The sequence below is a fragment of the Schistocerca cancellata genome, chromosome 2 (genome assembly GCF_023864275.1).
Source record: "Schistocerca cancellata isolate TAMUIC-IGC-003103 chromosome 2, iqSchCanc2.1, whole genome shotgun sequence".
NCBI lineage: Eukaryota > Metazoa > Arthropoda > Insecta > Orthoptera > Acrididae > Schistocerca > Schistocerca cancellata.
Window position 1 is genome coordinate 652,293,093 of NC_064627.1, and position 13,661 is coordinate 652,306,753.

General features: G+C 40.4%; 1 protein-coding gene across 2 annotated transcripts in view; it reads right to left on the bottom strand.

Moving 5' to 3' along the window:
- Positions 1-13,541, bottom strand: part of LOC126162329 (beta-1,3-galactosyltransferase 2-like) — a 31,589-nt gene extending 18,048 nt beyond the window's left edge. The window contains exon 1 of one of the 2 annotated variants that reach the window (XM_049918760.1): positions 12,624-13,541. In XM_049918760.1, the coding sequence (XP_049774717.1) occupies positions 12,624-13,012 (389 nt within the window). In that variant the 5' untranslated portion in view covers positions 13,013-13,541. The remainder of the gene's footprint in view (positions 1-12,623) is intronic. The other variant, XM_049918759.1, reaches the window with a different exon arrangement.
- Positions 13,542-13,661: the final 120 nt, after the last annotated feature.

Genomic DNA, 13,661 nt, shown 5'->3' on the forward strand with positions numbered 1-13,661 from the left:
GATTAAAAAATGGTGCAAAGACTGTAGTTACTGATTTATAATGACACAAATATACTAATCAAAGGCTCGAACTCAGCCTTACCAGACACAGACCAAATGACAGTTGAAGAAGTGTACAAATAGTTCAAAGTGAACAGTTTAAGTCTTAACCTCACAGAGGCCTGTAACAAACAGTTTACAACAAAAATGACTTGCTAGTACCAAAAGCAGAGATTAACAGTCAACCCTAACCAAAATACTGTGAGTAAAATTCCTTGGATTTCAGCTGGATAACAAACTAAAATTACGTAAATACATACTAAGCTAGTCAAAAAGCTGAGTTTGGTATGTGTTGTACTCTTAAGTATCTCCTATGTTAACCTAAAGGCTGGGTTGTTGGCTTAGTTAGCATATTTTCACTCCATATTGTCTTATAGAACTCTCCTTCAAGGTAATTCACCTTAAAAAACAGAAGATTCATTCAGTACAAGCAAGAAGTGAGAATTTGTGTAATGCATTGAAGACAAATCCTACAGGGGCTTCTTTGATGATCAAGAAATTGTTATATTTAGTTCCTAGAATATGATAAAAACCAATGCAGCTGAACAGCGACTGGCATATCTGCAATACAAGATGTAAAAGAAATTAATGTACCATGGTATTTTAGTTTAAAGCATTTGTTAAACTACTCTGTAAAACATTGCACCAACCACAGTGTAACCCCACTGTGAATGTTAGTCCCAAACAAGGAATGAGTTAACTGACATTCATAAGCAGCTGGTAATCATCCTGACTATTGCCAAACAATTGGCAGCTGCTGAGAATCAGTGTGCTGAATGAGCTCACAAGAGTCATGTACCTGTGGTACCACAAATACCTCAAGTACTATCCACTCCTGTGGATCCTGTCTCCTTTACAGGAAGTACAGGATCTGCCATTACTCTTCCACTTGAATGCAAGTGGTGTGTCAACGATAGATCTGGGTGACTTGTACAGGGTAGACAGGGACAAGCAAGGACCCATGTTGTAATACTGATCACCATAACCAACATGTTCATGGTGATATCTTTCACTGAATCTGAGCCAATAGGACTCACTTCAGCTGTTTTGGGGAAACTTGATTTGTCCCATGTCAAGAAGAGGCAAACACAAAAGGGGAGGTGTCTATTAATCATCGGTAGTTCAAACATATGACAAATAATGGTATCTATTACTGAAATGACAGCAAGGGCAGGAACAAACACAAGGTGTTCTCATTGTGTATGCCTGGGGGCTTCATTAAACACATTGAAGAGGCTATTCTGGCAGCAACTGAGGGAACAGGGTGCAACCACCTACAGATTATGGTGCACATTGGAACAAATGATGCCCATTATCTGGGTCCTGAGGTCATTCTTGGATCATTCCAGTGACTGTCAGAGAAGGTTGAGAAAGCCAGCCTTGCACACGGAGTTTCAATGAAGCTCACAACCTGTGGCTTTGTCACCAGAACTGATCATGGCCTCCTGGTTCTGAGGTGAGTGGAGGGGCTGAACCACAGAATTTGAGAGGTCTGTGACAAGCTTGGTTGTAACTTCCTGAATTGTGACATAGGGTTAAGAACTGTAGGGTCCCCATAAATAGGTTAGATGTGCACTAAACATCAGATACTGCTATTTAGGTAGTTGACTGTGTGAGAAGTGCACACAGAGCTTTTTACATTAGGCAACTCTCCAACCAGTCCATAATAATAATAATGTCATGTGACAAGGGCCTCCCGTCGGGTAGACCGTTCGCCTGGTGCAAGTCTTTCGATTTGACGCCAGTGCGGCGACTTGCGCGTCGATGGGGATGAAATGATGATGATTAGGGCAACACAACACCAAGTCCCTGAGCGGAGAAAATCTCCGACCCAACCGGGAATCGAACCCGGGCCCGTTGGATTGACATTCTGTCCCACACAAGTGAGAGTATTAAAATCACTGCCAAAGCATTCACGACAAAATGACAGAGTTTAAAGTACTCCTGAAAAGCAGTGAATCTCACATAATACTAAAATGCTGGTTGAAACCTGAAATTGATAGGAGTGAGATTTTTGGGGAAAATTTAAGTTTTTATTGAAAGGATAGGCTACTGGGAACTAGAAGTGGTGTATTTGCCACAGTAGACAAGAAACTCAGATCCATCGAGATAGAAATTAAAGCTGCATGCAAGACTGATTGGGCAAGACGTGGTAATGGATCCTTCTATCGCCCTCCAGACTCACCTCTTGATGTAACCAAAAATGTTACAGAACCCCATACTATAATCATTGGTGGAGACTTTAACCATCCAACAATCAACTGGGAAAATTACAGTTTTGTTAATCATAGGCATGACAAGATATCCTATTTTCTCTGAAAACCTCCAACAACAAATAGTTCGGAACCCCATTTATGCTGGAAATATGTTAGATCTAATGGCAACAAATAGATATGACCTCTTTGAAGAAGTCTACATTGAAACTGGTATCAGTGGCCATGACACAATTGTGGCAACAATGATTACTGAAGTACAAAGGACAACTAAAACAAGTAGAAAGATATACACATTAAACAGTTTTTGATGTTGCTGAGTAACAGTAGATCAATAATTTTCAAATGAACACACCATCATTTGAATGTATTGTTGTTTATTTAATTACAACCCAGGTTTCGGCCTTTTACGCTATTTTCAAGTGATTGAGTTTGTCATTAACATTATAACAAGACATCAAGCTTAAAATTGGCTATAAATTAAGAAAAATATGAAATAAAATGCCAGATGTAAAATCATCATCTTGTAAAAAGATAAGTAGATAATAGTGGGTTGTAATTAAATAACAACAATGCACTCACGTGGTGGTGTCATCATTTACAACACACACACACACACACACACACACACACACACACACACACACACACACATTAAGTAAAATACATAAAAAAGCAGTAGTGTCATATCTCAATGAGGAACATGGAACCTTTAGCACATGGGCCGGGTAGATATGTACCTAGAAGAACAGTTCATAATGGGAGGGACCTTCCATGGTATATGGTCACTCTAAAGAAATGTCTAGAAACAAACAGTGAACACTGCATAACAGATGTAAAACAAGCATAGGGCTGTAGATAGAGAGATCCAGAATGAGACACATTTGGCTGTCAAAAGAGCAATGTGTGCAAGCCTTCAGTGACTACTGTAGAAGAATACTGTCAAACAGTCCTTAACAAAACCGAAAGAAATTATAGTTGTATGTAAAGGCTGTTAGTGGCACTGAAGTTGGTGTCCTTTCACTCGCAAGCAGGACAGGCACTGAAATTAAGGGTACCAACCCAAAAACTGAAGTGCTTAACTCTGTTTTCAAATGTTCCTTTACAAAGGAAAACCCACAAGAGTTGCTCTCATTTAATCCTCACACCCCTGAAAAGACGACTGAAAAAGTGTTAGTGTCAGTAGTTTTGAGAAAAAGCTGAAATCATTAAAACTGAACAAAGACAGAATCCCCATCAGGTTATATACCGAATTTGTGGCTGAGTTAGTCCCTCTTCTAACTATAACCTATCATAGATCCAATGAACAAAAAACGGTGCACAGTAAATGGAAGAAAGAACAGGTCACAAGAACAGGTTACAAGAAGGGTAGTGATTTACACAACTACCATCCACAACTTTAAACATTGATTTGTTGTAGAACCTTACAACATATTCTGAGCTCAAACACAAAGAGGTATCCTGAACAGAATAACTTCCTCGAAGTCAATCCCACAGATTGTGAAAACATCAGTTGTGCAAAATCCAACTTGGACTTTCCCACATACCGAATGATGTAGATCAAGGCAGTTGGACAGATGCAGTATTTCTTAATTTATGAAAAATGTTTGACACAGTACCACTTCCACACTTATTTTCAAAATTATGATCATATGGGGTGTCAAGCAAAATTAGTGACTGGTTTGAGGACTTCTTGGTAGAGAGGATGCACCTTATTATCTTGTATGGAGAATCATTATCAGATGCATCAGTAACTTTGGATGTGCTCCAGGGAAATGTGTTGGGACCCTTGCTGTTCATGTTTTATATTAATGAGCTTGCAGACAATACTAATAGTAACACAGACTTTTTGCAGATGACACAATTAGTATAATGAAGGACTGTCTGAAGGAAGCTGCGTAAATTTTCAGTCAGATCTTGATAAATTTCAAAGTGGTGCAAAGATTGGCAACTCAATTTGCTTTACATGTTCAGAAATGTAAACTTTCACGCATAATAAAATGAGAGAACATAGTATCCTGTGACTATAATACTAATGAGTCACAGTTGGTTTCAGTCAACTCCAACAAATACTTGGGTGTAATGCTTTGAAAAACACTTGTGACCAATCCTGTAATACCGTTCAAGTGTGTGGGACACGTGCCTAAAAGGACTAGCAGGGAATATTGAATGTATACAGAGAAGGGCAGCATGAATGGTCACAGATTTGTCTGATCACTAAGAGTGTGTCACAAATAGGCTGTAGAAACTAAACTGGCAGACTCCTGAAGCTAAACTATTCCAAGGAGCTTATTTTCAAAGTTTCAACAACCAACTCTAAATGATGATTCTACTATAACCTCCTACTTATCAGTCACGTAGGGATCGTGGGGACAAGATTAGATTAACGAGAGCACGCACAGAGGCAATCATTCTTCCCGCACTCAATACATGAATGGAGCAGTACAAAACCATTATAACTGCTACAATGGTATGTGCCCTCTGCTATGCACCTCACAGTGGTTTGCAGAGTATATAGATGTTGATGTAGATTTGCTTATTTCTCAACGATTCAGTAAAGTTATTCACACTGAGCCAAAGGTCTTCAACAAGCTCCTGTTTCATAAAGAAAAAAATTGGGAAGAACTACCAATTCAAAAGAAAATTTAAAACATTAACTTGTTAGATACTCATTACATAAATTATCTGGTTACCTAAATCCTAGGATTTGAAATTCCTGTTAGCTGTACGATAAGTACCAGTGTAGGCCTCTGTTGTTATAGGTGTAGGTAACTATTCATCTTTGAAGAATATCTATATATTTGTGTAAGGAGTAAGTTACCAGGACATGAGACACAAATGCTATTTAATATAAAAAAAGAACTGCACGTCTTTTTTAAGTAGGATCATTATCAAGGAAAGAGATATTTCTTGTCCCAGCACAATACATGATATAGAAATCCTTAAAGGCTATTAAATGTATTAGAAGTTTTTAAAATATATACTGTAAGGTACTATGTTGGCAAAAAAATTGTAATTTAATTTTTGTTTCAAAAGTTGGCCATGGAATGTGACATGTCTGTCCATGGACTGTCCCCAGCTCCAGTTTGCACCGTTGTAATGTTATAAGTACTGAAATATTATTTTCTATAAATGCACATATTAGGCATTAACATATCTTTAACTTAAAAAGTAATTGCAAAAGGGACTACATTTCACAAATATTCTAAACTCATGTCCCAAGATTTTACGTCATCTCCACAACAAAAGGTGGAAGCAGCAGTATTCTCATAATATTGATGAAGACTAGCAAGCAGCCATTTTGTCAAAGAACATTATTGTATGTAGTTGCTGACTTACTTGTAAGAGGAAAGACTGTTGTTAATGTAAATATTTGTGTGTTGTTATTTCCACTGTTTCACATCTGTGCCCATTACTACTTTACATGTAAAATAACCTGTCATTATGTATGCATGAAAGGTATATGTTGATATGTTTAATTTAATAATATAATATATTATCTATAAATTTAATGTAAATTTTGAAATTCAATACTTTTGTAATATCTGCCACATACCTAGATGCCACATTCATGGACATGGTGTCCACAGATTGTCATGTCTGAGGATGTGACAAATATTTAAGTCAAGCTACAAAACTTTGTGCATTTTTGTATTTTACAGTTCATAATTTCCAAGTTTAAGACATTGGCCTATACTATAACCAAATAGGCCTAATGTAATAATTCATTGTATGAGTTAATTTTTTGCTAGGCCTTGTTTAACTTCTAATATAATGCAGAAATGCATTATTTTATTATATATTACCAAAGAGAAAAGGTTACATAGAAAATATTTCAATGGAGCCTATGCATATGTACCGGGTGATCAAAAAGTCAGCATAAATTTGAAAACTGAATAAATCACGGAATAATGTAGATGGAGAGGTACAAATTGACACACATTCTTGGAATGACATGGGGTTTTATTAGAACCATAAAAGAAAAATACAAAAGTTCATAAAATGTCCGACAGATGGTGCTTCATCTGATCAGAATAGCAATAATTAGCATAACAAAGTAACACAAAGCAAAGATGATGTTCTTTACAGGAAATGATCAATATGTCCACCATCATTCCTCAACAATAGCTGTAGTCGAGGAACAATGTTGTGAATAGCACTGTATAGCATGTCCAGAGTTATGGTGAGGCATTGGCGTCGGATGTTGTCTTTCAGCATCTCTAGAGATGTCGGTCAATCACAATACACTTGCGATTTCAGGTAACCCCAAAGCCAATAATTGCACGGACTGAGGTCTGGGGACCTGGGAGGCCAAGCATGATGAAGTGGCAGCTGAGCACATGATCATCACCAAATGACGCGCGCAAGAGATCTTTCACGCGTCTAGCAAATACTTCTAATAAAACCCCATGTCATTCCAAGCATGTGTGTCAATTTTTACCTCTCTATCTACATTATTATGTGGTTTATTAAGTTTTCAAATTTATGCTGACTTTTTGATCACCTGGTACATTTTAGATAGGTACCTCACAAAACAAGAAAGTGTTTGAGACCATGATTGTTACATTTGATGTTAGGCTTCATTGCAACTTAAGAAACATGCTGCACATGTACATTGTTAATTCAAACCATAAATCATAAAACATCCCAGTCTGGTCCTAGCCCATTCTCACTTAAAAATACCTCTATGCTGCAATCTTTCTATGACCCCTTATAGACAATGATAATATCATCGACATATCTTCTGTACACTTGTATTTTTTCACTACACTTAACATTTGCCTTTAAAAATGCTGTCTCAAACATAAATTAGTGAGGCTGATTAACACAAAAGTGGTAAGTATTGCTTTCAAGACAGACAACAGATTATGACAGAGGCTGAGGCATAAAACTGACACAGATGAGAACTGGATGAGGAAATTGGGAGTGTATGAAATAAAATATCAGGTTTGTGGAGCAAGATATTGGAGACAGATGGGGTGGAATTTTAAATTTAGTTTTAAAGAATATAATAATAAAGAGAATGGCTCATCAGTTGTTGCAAAGCATCTCAAGAATGAGCAGCATTCATTGGGGGATATAACAGAAAGCATGAGGGTGATGCACATTAAAGAAAAAAGGTGGTTGCCATCAAATTTAGAGGAGGTAGACATTTGTTGTGCCTTAAAAGAGGAATGCATCAGCGTTTTAAATGAGAGGACGGAAGTGACTCAAAAGCATTTCTGGGCACACTCCAGTGATACTCTCCTTAAGAAGCAGCCACCAACATATTTCACCTAGTGACATAGGATTTATGCATGCTATTTCTGTTCAGACTGCAGCATAGAGGTATTTTTAAGATAGTACACTCTAGGACGAGACAGGCACTTCTCAAAGATTTTACGACAGATAGTAGTGTCGTTGGTGCTGCGCATTAAGCTATATGTAAATATCACCACTGGCAGGTGATTGCAGTGGCTTTTCATTTGCAATTGTACCTCAGGAATGGTAAATGTACTGGCTTGTGATGTTTCATGTTTTATGGTTTAAGCAGAAAATGCATGTGTGCAGGTTGTGTTTTAAGCTGTGTTGGAGCCTAACAGCATAATTTTTTTAAGGTAGGACATCTGTTATCCTTATATGTATGTGGTATAAGGAGGATAGTTTAATCTGGTTTCCTTATTTTTAGCACTTGAAAATGGAATAATGTTGCCCAGAAACATGTTGCAATAATCATGATTGACAACTGGGATAAATATCTTCAATATTGCTTACGGTGTCAATTAAAAGCATTGCTTTCATGTGGTGTGAGACTTAGTGAATGTAAAAATATTTTAGCTCAAAAGTTTAATATACAATAAACCTACTTTCAGGAATAAATATGAGTAAATATAAGAAGAGAGTGTAAGTGCCTCAAGATGAGGAGAGCAAGGGAAAGGATTAAAAATGACCCACAAAAACGTGAGGAACAGAAGAAAAGACAGAAAGCAAAAAACTGCAAAGCAATAAATATCTGGCATGACAAATAGAGAGAAAACAAAAAGACTGCCACAAAATCAGTTTTCAGCCAACGAGGCCTTTTTCAAAAGTAGACCCCCCCCCCCCCACACACACACATAGACACAAATGCAATGCACACACACACAACTACAGTCTCTGGCAGCTGAAGCTAGACTATGAGCAGCGGCAGCACATAATGGGAGAGGCAGCTGAGTGAGGGTAAGGAGAAGGCCGGGTTGGGGAGGGATAGCCGGGTAGGGGAGGGGGCCAGTAAAGTGCTGCTGGGGAGCGTGCAGGGATGGGAAGAGGTGGAGAGAGAATATGGAAGAGCTAGGTGTGCAGTCTGGAGGTTATACAAAGATCAGGATAGAGACTGGAGGAGGGGGGGGGGGGTTGCAGTAAAGGAAAGAAGTAAGAAGACTGGGTGCACTGGTGGAATAGAGGGCTGTGTAGTGCTACAACGTGAACAGGGAAGGGGCTGATGGGTGAGGACAATGACTAATGACGATTGAGACCAGGGGAGTTACAGGAATGTAGGATATATTGCAGGGAGAGTTCTCACCTGCACATTTCAGAAAAACTGGTGTCAGTGGGAAGGATTCATATGGCACATGCTGTGAAGCAGTCATTGAAATGAAGAATGCTGTGTTGGGTGGCTTGCTCCAGTTGTTTCTTAGCCATATTTTATCGGTGGCCATTCACAGGGACAGACAGGTTGCTGGTTGTCATGCCCATGTAATGGATGCAGTTTAGCTTGTAGATCACATGACTGGTCACACAGGTAGCCATGTCTTTGATGGGATAGGTGATGTTCGTGACCAGACTGGAGTAGGTGGTGGTGGTGGTGGAAGATGTATGGGACAGGTCTTGCATCTTGTCTCCTGGAACCCATAACACACACTGAAACTCTTGCCCTCCAGGAACTAGAGCAACATGCACAATGGCACCACAAAAAACTCTCCACCCTACTTGCTTGCTACTCCCATCTTGCAGTACCACAGTCCACCACCTCTACAGCAACCTACAAACCCCCCAACCCCCACGTCCCCTCATAGCTGACAAACCCTGCCTTGCAGACATAGTACATTCACCCTACTCTTCAAAACTCCCTCACACTTAACCAGACCAGAAATGCAGTTGTGAACCTTTCCTCCAAAAGCCTTAGCCCCACACAAAAATCAGTCTTTTCCAAAGGCCTCACCTTTTGCCCCACTCCCAAATTCAGTCATGCAGGCCTTGTTAAGAACATACTCTCCTTCTCCCAGTCCCTACAGTGGAAACACTTTTTCACCACCAACCTTACCAATCAGACTCAACCAAAGACCAATGTTGAACCCTACCTGACTCAGTTCACTCCTTCATCCAACTGTGATCCATCCTCACTGCCCCCAAATCACCCCCTGTTAACTTTGCAGAATTTGTTAACTTCGAACCTTGCCTCACCATCATTCCCCAAACCCCTCAACATGCAAACTCTTACATCCACAGCAGAAAGAACCACAATCGACTGGCTAAAAACTGATCCTGCTCTTATGATCCTACCTGCTGACAAAGGCTCCGACACAGTTGCTTTGAACTGCAAGGATTACCTGGCAGAAGGACTCCACCAGCTGTCAGATAGATCCCTTTCCTAGGCCCATTCCAAAACCTTTCCCTGGAGTCCATCTTTCTCCACACCCCTATCACTCTCCACACTCCTACCTTCTGCATGCTTCCTAAAGTCCATAAACCCAACCACCCAGGACACCCCATTGTGGCCAGTTACTGCACACCCACTGAGAGAATCTCTACTCTTGTAGACCAACACCTTCAACCTGTTACCTGGAACCTATCCTCCTATATAAAAGATACCAACCAATTCCTCCACTGACTCTCCACAGTTCCTGTCCCTTTACCACACGGTGTCCTGCTCGTCACTATTGATGCTCCCTCCCTTTACAATAACATCTCTAATGCCCATGGCCTTACCACTATTGTGCACTATCTTTCCCAATGCCCGATGGATTCCAGACCAACACCCTCCTTCCAAGTCACCATGACTGACTCTATCCTCAACCACAATTGCTTCTCCTTTGAAAGCATTACCTGCAAACAAATCCATGTTATGGCTATGGGCACAGGCAAGGCACCATCCTATGCCAACCTATTCATGGGCCATCTAGAAGAATCCTTCCTAAGCACCCAGAAGCCTTAATGATATCTTTGTGATCTGGATTGAGGGTGAGAATGCCCTACCCACATTCCTCCAGAACCTCATCGCCTTCTCCCCCCATTCGCTCCACCTGATCCTACTCCACCCAACAAGCCACCTTCCTAGATGTTTACCTCCACCTCAGAGATGGCTACATCAGTACATTTGTCCATATCAAACCTACCAACCACCAGCAATATCTTCACTTCGACACCTGCCACCCATTACATACCAAGACATCCCTTCCAGCCAAGCCAGCCATGGCCATCACATCTGCAGTGATGAATGGTCCCTCTTGAAATATACCAAAGATCCCACTGAGGCCTTTCCAGGCCATAATCACCCTTCCAACCTTGTACAAAAACAAATCTCCCATGCCTTATCTTTCTGGTCACTTACCACCTCCCAAAGACCCACCATTCGGCTGCAGATGAGCATTCCCCTCGTAACTCAGTATCACCCACAGCTGGAACAACTGAATTACATTCTCCACCAGGGTTTCGACTACCTCTTGTCATGCCTTGAAGTGAGAAATATCCCGCCCACTATCCTTCCCACCCCACCCCCTCCACAGTGGTGTTTCACTGTCCACCAAACCTACACGATATCCTCTGCTATCCCCACACAACCCTTGGTCCCAACCCCTTGCCTCATGGCTCGTATTCCTGTAATAGACCATATGCAAGATCTGTCCCATGCATCCTCCCACAACCACCTACTCCAGTCTGGTCACAAACATCACCTATCCCATCAAGGGCACTACCTGTGAGACCAGTCATGTGATCTACAAGCTAAGCTGCAATTACTGTGCTGCATTCTATGTGGGAAAGACAACCAACAAGCTGTCTGTCCACATGAATGGCCCCCGACAGACTGTGGCCGAGAAACGACTGGACCACCCTGTTGCTGAGCACGCCACCCTACGCAACACTCTTCATTTCAGTGACTGTTTCACAGCATACACCATATGAATCCTTCCCACCAACACCAGCTTTTCTGAACTGTGCAAGTGAGAACTCTCCCTGCAATATATCCTACAGTCCCATAAGTCTCCTGGCCTCAACCTTCATCAGTCACTGTCCTTGCCCATCAATCCCTTCCCTGTACCCATTCCAGCACTACACAACCCTCTATTCCACCAACACACTGTCTTTTCACTTCTCTCTTTTTCCACTACCCCACCCTGTCTAAACTTCCAACTGCACATAGCTGCCATACCCTCTCTCCACCTCATCCCTGCAAGCTCCCCAGCAGCACTATACCATCCCCCACCCCTATTCTGCTGTCCCTCCCCTCCCCAGCCTCCTCCTCACAGTGTACAGTTCACATTCCTAAGAACTGCTTCTCGTTTGTTAATATATACCTTGCCTTGTTCCACATCCCTGAAGGTTTTCCTCCATGACCTACAACCCAAGTGAATTGATGAACCTTGAGGTGCTTCCTGGCTAGCCAAGACACCAAATAAATGCACAAGAAGTTAAGTCACCCAATATTTCAATCATTCATCTCATCCAGATGTCAGCACAAATGAACTGTACTGTACTCCTACAGTAGCAATGTGCAAGACATAAGTTGAAACACATCAAAAGCCATTCTGATTTGAAGTCTTGACATAAGAAACTTCGCAATGTTGCTTTGTGGTATAAATACATATGTTCCTTTTCAGGCGAGAGCTTCATTGTTTGCCCTATCTTTCTTTATTTAATCCACAGCAATAGGGTAAGTAATATAAGAAAAGTTGCATAACATTCACACTAAACAAAAATTATAGTAGGCCTACATACTTTAACACACACATAATGGTGGTGAATATCCCAACAATAGTTATCACGCATGGAGGAGTACTACTACTACTACTGTCTTTATGAGAATGAAGAAGAAATCAGTGGCAGCTTCTGGATTTCAGTCATTCCCAAGAAATATGATTACACCATTACAATGTTGTACCAACGTACTCTACATTTCAAAACCAGTTTGTTAGTTTGATTCATATCCATTAGATCATAGTTAAAACACACATTATAATGGGAAAGAGAGAAATATTACTAGTATAATGCTTAATGTGTAATTCAACTCGAGATAAGACATATTCTCAAAAGGAAGAGTGATATCCCGTTTCTACGAAAAACTATGTATATTGGCACCGTTTTATTTACTGCAATAGGAAACAAAATTTTTATGTGAATGAGAAATGGACTGACCTTCTGTTTTCGTCATGTATTGAATTTTCATTTACAGATGGTGATACTGCTAACAGAAAAAGTCTGCGAATTCCGAGCTTTATTAACTCATGCTGGGGGTATGCTTGTCTTATAGCACTCCGAGCTTCTACATTTCCGCAGTGAGAAGTAACTAACAAAACTGATTCAACTGTTTTCAGTCCACATATGTCATTATTTATGATGTAACTAAAATGTGGTAAATTCAACAGCTGTAAATCGAGGGGATAAAGATCGTAGAACTGGCGTGGGCGTGGTCTGATTAGGAATGGTTGTTCATTCTCCGCTATGATCGTAAACAGTCCAATTAAGCCAATAACGCAAATTGCTAAAAGACACAAAGTAAATATTAACAACTGCAGTCGAATCATATTGCTTCATTTGTTTATCGTCATCATCTTCTAAATTTGACACTTTCAGGCACTGTCGACGGCAAGGCGTCTGTATACCGGAATAACGGTACATTTCTCGTTCGTGATTTCCATTTTATTGTATAAGGCATATTACAGCAACCGTTGCTTAACATTGAGCATAATGACAGTGAGATAATGTCATTTCTTTGACAACATTAACAGATTTGTCTAGATTGCCTTCTTCGCTGACAGTTATGCCAAGAGTGGAAATTTCACAGCTTGTAAATATCTTGTAGACACAAACTCCTGTCGTCTGTATTCGGGTCGTTGGCGTTAAGAGTGGGATCTGAAACAGCTTTAAACGCCAACGTTATTTTGCGGACTTCGTCAGGAGCACTGCTGCAAACAGAAACATGTTTTAAAACTCAGTGTAAAGGAGAGTAACTCTACAACAAACACCCCATACTGCCATGAAACTTTGCCACTGGTCTTGCTCTACAGTCTACACGTAGTACGCATTTCTCATCGCCCACGCCAAAACAAAACAAAAAAATTGAAAGTGGAAACATATTGCATGGAACAATCGACTGCCAAAATATACTAGCTCTCGATTCTCGAAAACAGTCGATAATCGATATTTTCAGCATGATTACAGGCGACATTCACG